At 35.4% G+C, this 14,513-nt stretch overlaps 1 protein-coding gene across 1 annotated transcript in view; it reads right to left on the bottom strand.

Moving 5' to 3' along the window:
* LOC100014454 (ankyrin repeat domain-containing protein 26) overlaps positions 1 to 14,513 on the bottom strand; it is a 113,978-nt gene that overhangs the window by 76,146 nt on the left and 23,319 nt on the right. Inside the window, exons 8-10 of the mRNA XM_056799585.1 lie at positions 13,885 to 13,950; positions 8,299 to 8,335; positions 265 to 334 (exon numbers count right to left, since the gene is read on the bottom strand). Of these exons, the coding sequence (XP_056655563.1) occupies positions 265 to 334; positions 8,299 to 8,335; positions 13,885 to 13,950 (173 nt within the window). The remainder of the gene's footprint in view (positions 1 to 264; positions 335 to 8,298; positions 8,336 to 13,884; positions 13,951 to 14,513) is intronic.

Here is a 14,513-nt window from a genome sequence, read left to right as displayed (position 1 = left end):
AATAAATAAATAAATAAATAAATGAATGAATGAATGAATGACTAAATAAACAAACAAACAAACAAATAAATAAATTAATGAATTAATGAATGAATGAATGAATGAATGAAAATAAATGAAAATAAATAAATAAATGGAAACAAAAAGAAAGAGTCCTTCCACTCAAGGAACTTGAATTCTAATGAGAGAACAAAACATAAAAGGAAGCTAAAAAGGGTAAGGAGAATGTAATATCCTTGTAAAATTTTTCAAACAGATATTTACCTGAATATTAAAATCTAATTCTTCATCTGAAGTTAGCCAGGAATCATCAGGCCCAGGTTTATCAGAAAATCTTTTAAGAGAACAAAAATTCTTAATTTTATTTCCAGAAGAGAATCACCAAAAAAGCTTTTTAGTTGTTGCCATGTGTTTTACCACCAGTTGGCACACTACAAAGGATGACTTAATTGAGTAGAGTATGGAAACTATTCCTACCACATGATTCAACTGGGCAGAAAAGAAAACATTGTTGTAGAAGCTATCAGTAAGTCTATTATCCAAAATAATATTACTTCCTAGTTTTATATTAGCCAATTTAGAATATTGGTTACAAGAGTCATGTTCTTTCATACCCCTCCCTCCAACCCCTCCCATAGCCAACCTTCAATTCCACTGGGTTTTACATGTGTTCTTGATCAAAACCTATTTCCATATTGTTATGTTTGCATCAGGGTGATCATTTTAGAGTCTATATCCCAAACCATATCCCCATCAACCCATGTGATCAGGTAGCTGTTTTTCTTCTGTGTTTCTGTTCCCACACTTTTTCTTCTGAATGTAGATAGTGTTCTTTCTCATAAATTCCTCTGAATTGTTCAGGATCATTGCATTACTAGTACTAGAGAAGTTCATTACATTTGATTGTACCACAGTGTATCTGTCTTTGTATACAATGTTCTCCTGGTTCTATTCCTTTCACTCTACATCAGTTCCTGGAATTCCTCCAGTTCATTATTCCTTTGAGCACAATAGTATTCCATCACCAACATGTAACATAATTTGTTCAGCCATTCCCAATTGAAGGGAATCCCCTCATTTTCCAATTTTTTGCCACCACAAAGAGAGCAGCTACAAATATTTTCGTAAAAGTCTTTTTCCTTATCTCTTTGGGGTATAAACCCAGCAGTGCTATGGCTGGATCAAAGGGCAGACAGACTTTGTGCCCTTTGGGCATAGTTTCAAATTGCCCTCCAGAAGTGTTGGATCGATTCACAGCTCCACCAGCAATGTATTAATGCCCCAACTTTGCCACTCCAGCATTCATAACTTTCCTTTGTAGCAGAATCCTCTCTAGCATTCATTACTTTCCTTTGCTGTCATGTTAGCCAATCTTCTGGGTGTGAGGTGATACCTCAGAGTTGTTTTGATTCGCATTTCTCTGATTGTAAGAGATTTAGAACATTTTTTAATGTGTTTATTAATAGTTTTGAGTTCTTTATCTGAAAATTGCCTATTCATGTTCCTCAATTGGGGAATGGTCTGATTTTTTTGTACAATTGATTTAGCTCTTTATAAATTTGAGTAATTAGACTTTTGTCAGAGGTTTTGTTATGAAGATTTTTTCCCCAATTTGTTGTTTCTCTTCTAATTTTGGTTGCATTGGTTTTGTTTGTAGAAAACCTTTTTAATTTAATGTAATCAAAATTATTTTACATTTTGTAATTTTTTCTAACTCTTGCTTGATCTTAAAATCTTTCTTTTCTCAGAGAACTAACAAGTGTACTATTCTGTGTTCACCTAATTTACTTAGTTTCCTTCTTTATATTGAGGTCATTCACCCATTCTGAGTTTATCTTGGTGAAGGGTGTTAGATGTTGATCCAAACCCGATCAATCCCATACTGTCTTCCAATTTTCCTAGCAGTTTTTTTTTTAATCAAATAGTGTATTTTTGTCCCCCAAAGCTGGGATCTTTGAGTTTATCATAGACTGTCTTTCTGAGGCCACTTTCCCCAAGTCTATTCCATTGATGATCCTTTCTGTCTCTTAGCCAGTACCATATTGTTTTGATGACCACTGCTTTATAGTATAGTTTGAGATCTGATACTGTTAGGCCCCCTTCCTTGGCCTTTTTTAAAAAATTATTTCCCTAGATATATCCTTGATCTTTTGTTCTTCCAAATGGATTTTATGTTTTTTCCTAATTCTATAAAAAAGTTTTTTGGTAGTTAGATGAGTATGGCACTAAATAAGTCAATTAGTTTGGGTAAGATTGTCATTTCTATTATGTTAGCTCTTCCCACCCAGAAGCAGCTAATGTTTTTCCAATTGTTTAGATCTAGCTTTAATTCTGTAGAAAGTGTTTTGTAGTTGTGATCATATAGTTCCTGTGTTTGTCTCGGGAGATAGATTCCTAAGTATTTTATTTTGTCTAAGGTGATTTTGAATGGGATTTCTCTTTCTTTTTAGTTGATTCTCTAGGATTTTTTTAAGTAGATCATCATATCATCTGCAAAGAGTAATATCTTGGTCTCCTCATTGCCTATTTTAATACCGTCAATTTCTTTTTCTTCTCTAATTGCTATTGCTACTGTTTCTAGTACAATGTTAAATAATACAGGTGATAATGGGCATCCTTGTTTCACACCTGATTTTATTGGGAATGCTAATTTATCCCCATTGCAGATCATGTTTGCTGATGATTTTAGATATATACTGTTTATTATTTTTATGAAAGGCCCCTCTATTCCCATACTTTCTAGTGTTTTCAATAGGAATGAGTGCTGTAATTTGTCAAAGGTTTTTTCTGCAGCTATTGAGATAATCAAGTGATTTTTGTTGATTTGCTTTGGTCAATTATGTGGATGGTTTTCCCAATATTGAACCATCCTTGCATTCCTGGTATAAATCCTACCTGATCATAATGAATAACCCTCATTATCACTTTCTGGAGTCTTTTTACTATTATTCTATTTAAGATTTTTGCATCTATGTTCATTAAGGAAATTGGTCTATAGTTTTCTTTCTGTGTTTTTGACCCGCCTAGCTTTGGAATCAGTATCATATTTGTGTCATAAAAGGAATTTGGTAGAACTCCTTCTTAGCTTTTTATGTCAAATAGTTTATATAATATAGGAATTAGTTGTTCTTTGAATGTTTGATGGAGTTCACTTGTGAATCCATCAGGCCCTGGCGATTTTTTCTTGAGTTCTTTGATAGCTAGTTCATTTTTCTGATATGGGATTATTTAAGAATTCTATTTCTTCTATTAATCTAGGCAATTTATATTTTTGTAAATATTCATCCATATCACCCAGATTGTCATATTTGTTGCCATATAGGGCAAAATAGTTTTTAATGATTGCCTTAATTTCCTCTTCATTAGAGGTGAGGTCTCCCTTTTAAACTATGATACTGTTAATTTGGTTTTCTTCTTTACTTTTATTAGATTCACCAGTACTTTGTCTATTTTGTTTTTTCAAAATACCAGCTTCTAGTCTTATTTATCAATTCAATAGTTCTTCGACTTTCAATTTAATTAATTTTTCCCTTAATGTTTAGGATCTCTAATTTAGTTTTCATCTGGTGATTTTTAATTTGTTTGCTTTCAAGTTTTTTGATTTGCATGTCCAATTCATTGACATCTGCCCTCCCTAATTTGTTACTATATGAACTCAAAAGATATAAATTTCTCCTGTAATGCTTTGGCTGCATCCCATAGATTTTGAAAGAATGTCTCATCATTATCATTTTCTTCAATGAAATTATGTTTTTATTTGTTCTTTAACCAATTTTGTAGAACTATATTGTTTAATTTCCAATTAATATTTATTTGGCTCTCCATGCACCCTTATATAAAAATAATTATTATTATTTTTACTGTATTATGATCTGAAAAGGTTATATTTATTATTTCTGCTTTTGTTTGCCATATTGTTATGCCCTAGTACATGGTCAATCTTTGTGAATGTACCATGTGCTACTGAAAAAAAAGATGTATTCCATTTTGTCCATATCTATTTTTCTCCATATATCTATTAACTATGATTTTTCTAAGATTTCATTCACATCATTTACCTCTTTCTTATTTATTTTTTTATTTGATTTATCTAAATTTGATAGTGGTTAGTTCAGATCTCCCACTAATATGGTTTTATTATCTATTTCCTCCTTCAACTCTAGTAGTTCCTCCATTAGAAATTTGGGTGCTATACCATTTGGTGCATACATATTGATCAGTGAATTTTCTGTGGTAAGTTCAGGTCTCTCACTAGTATAGTTTTACTATCTATTTCTTCCTTCAACTCCACTAGTTTCTCCATTAGAAATTTGGATGCTATACCATTTGGTGCATACACATTCATTACTGATATTTCCTCATTGTCTATACTGCCTTTTATCAGGATGTAATTATCTTCCCTATCTCTTTTACTCAGATCTATTTTTACTTTGGCTTTGTCAGATATCATGATTGCAACTCCTGCCTTCTTTCTGTCAGATGAATCCCAATAGATCTTACTCCAACCTGTAATTCTGACCTTGTATCTATCCGCCTCAGGTGTGTTTCTTGTAGACAATATATGGCAGGATTTTGGTTTCTAATACTTTGCTATTTGTTTTCATTTTATGGGTGAGTTCATCCCATTCATGTTCAAAGTTATGATTGCCTCTTGTGTATTTCCCAACATTTTTATATCCTCTTCTATTTCTGTCCTTTCTTCTTTTGCTAAATCCTTTTAAACAAGTTTTTTGCTTTTAATCAGTCCCCCTAATCCCCACCCTTAATATGCTTCCCTTTCCACCCTCTCCTTTTTTGTTCCCTTCTTATTTTTTTAGGGTCTGTTAAGTTCCCTCACCCCTCTCTTTCTCTCCCTTTTTGTATTCCCAGCCCTTTTCCCCCTTTAGTTTCCCTTCTCACTTTCACTGTAGGGTAAGATAGAATTTGAAATCCCAGTGGATCTAGATGCTCTTCCCTCTCAGAATTGATTTCAATGAGAGTGAGGTTTAAGTATTACCTATTAGCACTCTCTTCCTCTCCTTCTTATAATAGTATTCTTCCCCTTCCCATGTCCTTCATTGTGTAATATAGATTTTCCTGGTAATCATATCTTCAAGTTTCTCTTGGTTCCATCTTCTATTCCCCCCTCCCTTCTTCTTTTTTGCATATTATCTTATACCACTTATTACCCCAATCTCTTCCTGTGAATGATTCTTCTAATTACTGTAATAGTGAATATAATTTTTGAGTTACAAATTACATTTTCCCCATATATTAATATAAACAATTTGATCTTATTGAAATCCTTAAAGAAGAAATTTTAAATAAAAAAAACATTGTTTTCCTTTTTTAAGAAAGAGAGGCTTTCTTATTTATGTTTTCATGTTTCTCTTGATTTTTGTGTTTGGATATCAAACTTTCCACTTAGTTCTGGTCTTTTCTTTACAAATACTTGGAAATCTTCTATTTTGTTGAATGCCCATACTTTCCTCTGAAGGTACATAGTCAGTTTTGATGGGTAGGTGATCCTTGGTTCAAGACCCAGTTCTCTTGCCTTTCTGAACATCATATTCCACCCTTGTGGTCCTTTAGTGTGGAAACTGCCAAATCTTGTGTAATCATGATTGGTGCTCCTTGCTATCTGAATTGTTTCTTTTTGGCTTCTTATAAAATTTTCTCCTTAGCTTGGAAGCTTTTGAATTTGGCAAATACATTGGTTTATTTTTTTGAGGATTTAGTGTAGAGGATGCTCTATGAACTCTTTCACTGTCTATTTTCCCTCCTTGTTCAAGAATATCAGGGTAGTTTTCTTGGATAATTTTTGTATGATGTCAAGATTTCTGTTTGTTTTGGGCTTTTCAGGTAGACCAATGATTCTCAAATTGTCGCTTTGTGATCTATTTTCCTTATCTATCATCTTTTCAGTGACATATATGTTTTCTTCTATTTTGTCAGTCTTTTGACTTTGCTTTATTGATTCTGTTTTGCAATATCATTGGCTTCCAATTGCCTAATTCTGGTCTTTAAGGACTGGTTTTCCACTATAATCTTTTGATTTTCCTTTTAGGTTTGGTCTATCCTGTTTTTTTGTGGCTTCTGACTGTTTCTCCAACTGGGAGAGTTCCTGTCCTTTAAATTGTTATTTTCTTTTGAACTATGTCCCACTTTTCTGGAAAGAAGGCTATCATCTTTTTGATAAGCTCTGATTTAAACTCTTCAAGAGCTAGTGGCCAGTTTCCATTGGGGGGGGAGGGGAGTTTTTGGTGCATTTATTTGTTTTTCCTGTTCTGCTATTTCCTCTGTAGTCTGGATTTTTCCTCCATAAAAATTACCAGGGCCAATGCCTTCTTATTTTTCTTGGTGTTGGGAAGTTGTTGCTCATGGGCACTGTTTGCCATCACTATGGTGATTTTTCCTTCCCTTTCCAGTCAGAAATCTGAGTGAGGAGGACAGGCTTTCTATGTATGGAATAAGGAGTTAAGGTTTTTGCCCGAGGCCACCTCTCAAGTCTCTGCAGCTTCTACTGTTTGTTGCCCTTTGCTGTGCTATCTCCCTGCTGGCACCCAAGGTCTATGTTCTTCAGCCTGCTGGGGTTTCAGGTCAGTTGCCAAGAACCTAGAGATGTCCCCTCACTCACTCTAGAGCTGCCCCTCATTCACTCACTGATTCTAGCTCTCACTGGCTCTGACTCTGGCTCTGTAGGTGAGGTTGGAGAGGATAGATCTGTTTCCGTTTTGGTGAAAGCTTTTTCACCCTTTATCTTGTGAAAATGCCCAAATTCCATGTACCTTCAAAGCTGTGCCCTACTGTATGTAGAATCCCTTTGTTCATATGAATTTGTTTTTTGGGGTCTTATTAGAGGTAGTCTATATCAGTAGGTGGTGAGGAGAGAAAGAGTCCTGCATGTAGACATCCACCATGTTTACCTGGAAATCCCCCTTTTTTGTTCTTAAAAACTCTATCATTTCTAGGAATATTTCATTCTACCTGATCTTATGGAGAGTAGAAAGACTTTCCTGTAGACTTTGCACTTTCTTCTATATTAAGATTAACTCTTGTCACTGGCAGAAACACAAATGAAGCATGAGATCTGCAAATCATTGCAAAATAACCTTCTGTGTTGTGTGAATATTGAGTTTATTGGAAGGAAGACCTTTAGTGTTCAGTTTTTCATGTTGGTGGCATTTATAGCTAAAGCTTTATCATGTTGGTTTGCCTCTCTTTGAGCTCCAGAGGAATTATGTACTTTTAATGGGTTGATCACTTCTTCTCAAGATATAAAAGTTTACCCAGATACCTCTAATTTGGAAGTAGACTATTACTGTACCAAAGTCTCAGTGTGGGAAAGTTTCCTTCCTATGCTGTCCAAAAGAATTGTAAACAGAAGCCACTTAACAGCCACTTCTTTCTATTGCTGCTCTCCCTCCTGCTAAAGCATTTCCAATACCAATTCCTTTTGTGACTCAGGACCTCATCCCCAGTGACTAAGCCCCATTCCACCCTGATAGTGCCTTTACCGGATCATCCCTGAGCATTAAGATGAATTCTCACAATTATAAAAAGATTTATATTTGCACTAATGATATGCCTTAAAAGGAAGTCATCCCAAATAACTTATATATAGTGTGGTCATATAGAAGAACATAACTTCTTCTCCATTCCTCTAATAACTATTAAATAAAATAAGGGGAAATGAGTAGGCAGTAGGTCTGGGAGTAAAGGTAACCTTGGTCCATGTTTCCCTCATCATATACTGGATTTGTGATCCTAAGGAAGCCTTTGAATCCTTCAATGTTCCTGGGCAATTCTGACACGGAACAGTTGCCAATCTGCTTAGCAGGGGCTTCTCATCTAAGGTTTCACTTTCTGTGGTTTAAGTTACCTCCAATCAACTTGAAAGCTGGAGGTCTTGAGGTCTGTAGCAGTCTGCCCCCTGGCTAAGGTCTCTTCTGTTTCATTTTTAGTTTTTCGTTTTTTATGGTGGGGGAGGTGGGTGGGTGGGAGGCTCCCAGAGAACAGAGTGGGGGGAGAAAGCACACTTTTACATGGGGTCAGGAGGAATTCAGTTATATCCATGGTTTCAGCCATCCACAGTAGGCTTGGAACATATCCCCCAAGGAGTTTAACAAACATAATTCTTCATCAGATAATGAAGTAAAACATGGGTTTTATGGGGAGGGTAAGAACTGATTAAATTTAAGATATTTCATTTTTTGGAACTTGAGCATCTACCTTGCCTTGGATGGAGGCATCTAATAGAAGATGGACCATGTAGATTAATTAGTAAGAAGAAATAGTAACTTGCCACAAAACACTTACCTGCTTATAGAGTCTTCTGGGGCACTCTCTTCTACTACTGTAGAAAGAAGTAAAATACAATTAAAACATAAATACTAAAATATAATTTTTGAAACTTTTCTGCCATGCAGTTTTGGGGACAATGACAAGGACCCACAATACAAGTGGGATTTTGCTGTAGAGAAATGTCTTAAATGGCAAGTTTCTATGGACACAAAGAGGTCTCCTTAAAGCATCTGATGCCTGTCAGTGATGTGTTTGCATCAGCATTTCTCTAGCAGGCTCTGTCACACTGATAGATACTATATTTCTAGCAGATATCCTAAACAGAAGGGATGAGCTAGCATAATGTGATTAATAGGGGCTTTTTATGTCAGAAGATTAAGAAGTACCTTCATTGTTTCACCTTTCTTACCACAGTCTTCACAGAGAGCATGTCTAGAGATACAGTACTGCCATATTCAATATGACATGGCATCACGGCACATCCAGATATACTGCTTTGTTTAGTATGACATATATTTCTAGCTCTTCTCCACAGGAAAGAGATGCAGAAACAATGCACCTTGTATAGATCCCTACATTTCTACAAGGAAGAGGTTGATGAGTTGCAAACCAATATATCTCTGCTTTTCAAGCCTTCCTGGGAAGGGACACTAAAAATAAACACCAATAACTTATGATGTACAATGTGCCTCTGTTATCCCCTCAAAATATAGTCCAAAGATAGTCAGATGAGCAGTGAATTAAGCACTTCTTTTTCTATCAATCATCACACTAATCTAGGGGAAGAAATATAGAGATGCCAATCTGTCCATTTCACACAGTACATTCCTTCTTTATCTAACTTGACTTTCCCTATCCATCCAACAAAATGCTTTCAGATTTCTTTTGAACTAAATATGTTCAACAAGATATGAGATTTCATCTACATGGAATTCTTAATGAAAAAAATTGTTTCTGTGGATATAGACAGACAACTCTGCAAATTATAATCTTAGTGAGTTAGTTACCTGAGGAAGTGAAAGATGAAATAATCTGCTTAGAGGCAATCAGCCAGGATGTATCAGAAAAGGGTCTTACACTCATGACTATAAGACAAGCTTTCTATCTACTATGCTAAGGCTGATTCTCCAGCTACCAAACTAGACATCATACACGATTCTTGTCTTCACTTTGCTACTGAAAATCATCAGTTACTTACTGAATATTGTTATAAGGAAGAGTTTAGTAGGAAAGTGTGTAAGTTTGCAAAGGAGAGTGGCATGAAACCAGCAGAAAAAGGAAGGGTAGAATGGAACTAAGGGGGGTTAGCTGTCTTTCTCTGGAGATATCTGGACATGGTGGCTGCTTCTTGTCTTATGATCTGTATTTCATCAGAGCAGAACCTGGTGATCCTGACCAACTGTCAGTGATTGTGAGACCAGGTCTGGGTCCTTTTTGGATCCAGGACCTTCTCTGGGTCCTATCAAGTTTACACAGACCACTACCTTAATACCATCTAAGGGGGGTTTTAGTTGTAGCTTAGCAAGAACAGGGACTAGGGATTTTCTAGGAAGTGAGGAGAGGATTAGTGTAGAACAACAATCTCTGTGAAGAGACATTAGATCCCTGGGACCTTTAGTTAGAGGGGTTTAGCATTAGGGTTATCCCATGCCCTTTTAACCTATTCTCTTTAATTAAACCTACTTTCCCATTTTCCTGAATGGTCTGTGTATGATCTGAGATCAGGCTCTGTCCGGGGCAGAGTGTCTGTTAGCCTTTCAACACACAGTCAAGCTACTGACACTGACCCAGTACAATACATCTTTTCACATCCCCAAAACCCCCTCCTCTTAACAATATGATGTCCAGAATGTTTAGCCTCACACCAATACTTCCCACAACCTTGCTCTGACCAACCTGTCTAGCCTCATCTCATCTTGCTCAGGCCATCTATGCTATCCACAATGGACTACTTGACTGCTTTCTATTCCTGCCCCCCCAATTCCAATAATCTCTCCATTCCTCCCTCTCAGTTTTTGCTCCTGCTATTCCCTGCATACAGAAAACCCTTACATTGTGCAATCTTATCCTCCAAGCTCACCTCAAATGTCAGCTCCTCCTCAAGGCTTTCCTAGATGACTCCAGATTACTGATTTTTCCTTTATCTGAATTCCTAACCTTGTTAGTACTTTTCTTAAACCCTATATTTGTTTGTCTTGGTAATTTGTGAACATTCCTGATTAATTCTTAATAGGCTGAAAGATTAGCAAAAGATATTCTTAAATAACTGAAATAGGTTGCTTTCAGGTGGAGAACATATCTTTACCTTGTATGTTCTCCAGGCTTTACTCACTGCCATGTAGGGTGGAGTGCCTACCTGTATGCACTACACATTACAAGCCCTTTATGACTTAATCAACGGCCTTACTAGTTTGCTCATTGGAAGGAACAGAAAACTATTATGGGTCCTACCTGTGTTACTCAAAATCTTTCCTGCTAGCTAGGACCTGTGAAAGTGTTCATTTTGTCTATGAAAACTTTGAGAATTCAGGCTTAACTCTATGCCCAGATGAATTTTAGAAGAAGATTTTAGCATACAGCATAAAAATACATATTTTATGAGTGAAAACTATGACTCTTGCATTGCTTCCCCCCATTACCATGTAACTGAGCTAAAATGTTATGCCTCATTGGGCAGGATGAAGTGGTATTCCTGAACCCTTCCCCAAAGTCTGGGGGAACAGAAGAAGTCAGCTAGATTCCCACAGAGCCCTTCTCAGTTCTGTCCCCCAGTCAGAGATGAGCAGGAAAAGTTTCTCTGGGATGGCTGGAAAAAGCAGGAAAGCTCTTCTGTCCTCAGAGCTGGATATGGTCACTCCTTGTGGTCTCCAGGCTCATTCCTGTACCAGATGTGATGGAACGAGGCAGTCTGATGTCACATGACAAGGGGAAACTGACAGAATTGAGTGATATAGAAGAGTCATGCTTTGGGGGGGCTTGTCCATTGCAGTCTCTTAAGAGCCCCCTGTTGGAAAGATTCTCAAGCAACCCAAGTCCCATGGTTTGGACTCTCGTTCATTCGGTAATAATCAGAAAATACCCAAGCAATACCACATAATGTTTGTAGCAGAATTTCAATATGGTGAGAAATTACAGCATCGCCCTCAAAATAGGATAGGTTTTTTAATTAGAGGTCAGAGTAGGGGCAAGGTGATACTTCCCTTCTCTTTTTGTGATACATAAGCAATTAACTTGAACTGGGCACCCAGAAAAGCAAAACAAAAGAGTTTATAAATATAACTTATTAGGTTGTTTTTTATATCTGAATGTAATTATAATATTAACATAATATTTAATAAATATAATATCAAAATATATAGAGTGAGATTAACTCAATCCAAGAATGAGAAATACAAAAAATTACCATTACAAAGTACTTTTTTTAAATGGGAATTTCAAAAATCCTTATATTTTAGATAAAAAGTTCAAATTCTTGAGTTTAATCAAAAACAGCAAGAATTCTAAACAGTCTATCACTACATATTTTATCTATATCATTTCTGAAATATTCTAGATCAAAGGTTCAAAGATTATTAAGTACAAAAATAGTATATTCCTTTCTAATAACATGTTATAAAGAAAAATATCAATATAATGAATTCAAACTTATTTTGTTCTAGGTAATGCTTATAGTAAACAAAAGTAGTAAAAGCAACATCAAAAAATAAAATTTGAACTAAAGCAGTAACCTGTTTAATTAATTTGAGTAAACATCTGTATTTGGTTATTTTACAGAATACCATAACTTTCCCTGAAATTCTTGTTCTGGATGTCAGTTAACCATATTATGCATCATCTGACTTAAAAAGTTACACATCAATGATATTAAAAAATGAATTTGCCTAGAAAGTTAGTGCTGGTGGCCATCAGACCACAATGCCTTGACAGAGTCACGTATGGTAGCTGGGGAGACCACAGAGTGGTCCTTGGGGAGATGTGACTGCCCACTCAGTCCCCCTTTTACATGACCTCTTTCATCAATGCCCATTACCTATGAATTGGCATGATTATTATTCCCCCTAGTCTCAAAAGGAATAATGCAAGAGCAAAACACCTATACCCTAATTCTTGAAAACATCACCAAAAGATCAGACCCTCAAACCTAATCCCAAAAGACTATCATGGGTTAACTTTTACTTAGGTACATAATTCCCAGCAAAACTACAGCTACAGGCCAAGCCCAAAACTTTCTCATGAAGCCAGCACACAAATCAATCATAGAGGTCTATATAATACATACAGGTACAGTACAGGTACATTAAGCTTCAATATGCCTTAGTCACTCAATTACACAAATCAGTAACCCAAAATCCCTACTCAATTACACAAATCAGTAACCCAAAATCCCTAGTAAGCCACCTGTGACAAAATCATTTATCTTGTATTCTGTCTGTAATCACAATACAAGTGATTTGTTAAAAGTTAATGTATCACTTTTCCAATTATCTCTCTTTGAACATGTGTGTTAGGTAATGTAATCTGCATGCCAAGAAAATGGGCATAAAAATAAAATCCCAGCCTGGGCATGGCAGAACAGCTCTGAGGTGCAAAGCAACCCCATGGTTGTAATGATTAAGTGTCTTCTGTTTGTTATTTTTGTTGACTGATCATTCACCACCTGTCGGGAACCCTGGAGTCATGAGTGAGGCTGGACCCTGACTGCGGCAAGTTAGTAGTTTAGAAGGGCTTGGATTTCAGAAGGCATTCCAAACTCTTCCTTTTATATTTGTAAGCAGAAGCAAAAGAAAAGTGAGATTCAAAGAGATTAAGGAACTAGTTGGTGGCGCAGTCAGGACTACACCTCATGTTCCTAAAATCTGCCTTGCCTATTCAAAAGCAATATTTTCAGTGAAGAAAGTAATCTTTTACTTGTTGCCATTTGTTATTAAGTGGTTCATGGTATTATCTGTGATGTCATGCAGGGAGATGAAGTTACATAGTGAAAATCATGGTTTTTCAAAAACCAAATTGAATATCTATTTTTAGAGAGCAGTATGAAAAGTCTTTTGGAATCCAATGTTTTGGATAAATTGTACCTTTTCTACCATAACACTGAATTAAAATATCAAAGAAACCAGTAATAATAACTAAAAAATGCTCAACCTAAGAACATAATTGTCAAATCTAAAGAATTCATAAATTTTTCATAATGTCATAATTCATAAATAAAATCATAAAATCTACAAAATTGAGGTTATTCATAGTTTCTTTTTCAAAAGAGTACAAGAAATAATAGGAAAAAAGGAAAATGTTGGACCCAGGGAAGGGAAAATTACTTCTAGACCCCTTAGGAGTAGGATGCTAGCGTGTTCATTCTTCATGGTTGGAATCTGGTACTTTTTGACCACATCTTATATATACACATACATATTTGCAAGTTGTTCAAAAATAAGCTTCTCACTTTATTAAACACAGTTGGATCTTATATCATGAAAATGTGTTGCATTCCACTCTGCTTTGTCCCAACTGAACAAATCAAGAAGTTAAAGCCTTCCTTTGAGTCATCTTGGAGGTGAGCATGTATACCATTATGTATTGAAAATCTAGGAATATATGCATTACCGTTCAAACCTGCTTCTTTGTTCTCTGGTCCTCCTAATCCTTCTGGCATTTTTTTGTTCTTAATATCTGTGGAGAGAAAGCCTTATGAATATTTTAAAATTTGGTAACATTTAAAATGTACACATTTCTAAAGCTAGGATAAGTAATTCACACAGGGTTGCAGAACATAATGAGAATTCTACTCTCTAAATTGTTATTTTATCATTCTATCTTTATATATTCATACATAAGATTTACGAGTGTGTGTGTGTGTATGTGTGTGTGCATGTGTGTGTGTGTGTGTGTAGTTTCAGGTAGTCCTAATATGTATTATTTAGTTTTCCATATTTGAGAATCAGAAAAAAGTAATATAGCTAAATATAGTACATTTTTAAATGTTAAGAGATTTAATTTAATTTGGTCAAACATATTGAGAATAATATGTACATTTTAAATTGTTTTATAGTATACATAAAAGTAATTTTAGGATTAAAGTAGGTATTAAAATTATCATTATTATATTTATTAATAGAGAAATGTTGAGTGTTTTTATGAAGTTTCAAAATAGTGAATCTACAAGGATAAAAATTGAGTAAAGAAAAATAAACTAGTATCCCATTCCTTACAAGCATAAAATGGAAAATTTTTAA

The sequence above is a fragment of the Monodelphis domestica genome, chromosome 5, assembly GCF_027887165.1.
Source record: "Monodelphis domestica isolate mMonDom1 chromosome 5, mMonDom1.pri, whole genome shotgun sequence".
NCBI lineage: Eukaryota > Metazoa > Chordata > Mammalia > Didelphimorphia > Didelphidae > Monodelphis > Monodelphis domestica.
This window is presented reverse-complemented; position numbering and strand designations above follow the sequence as displayed.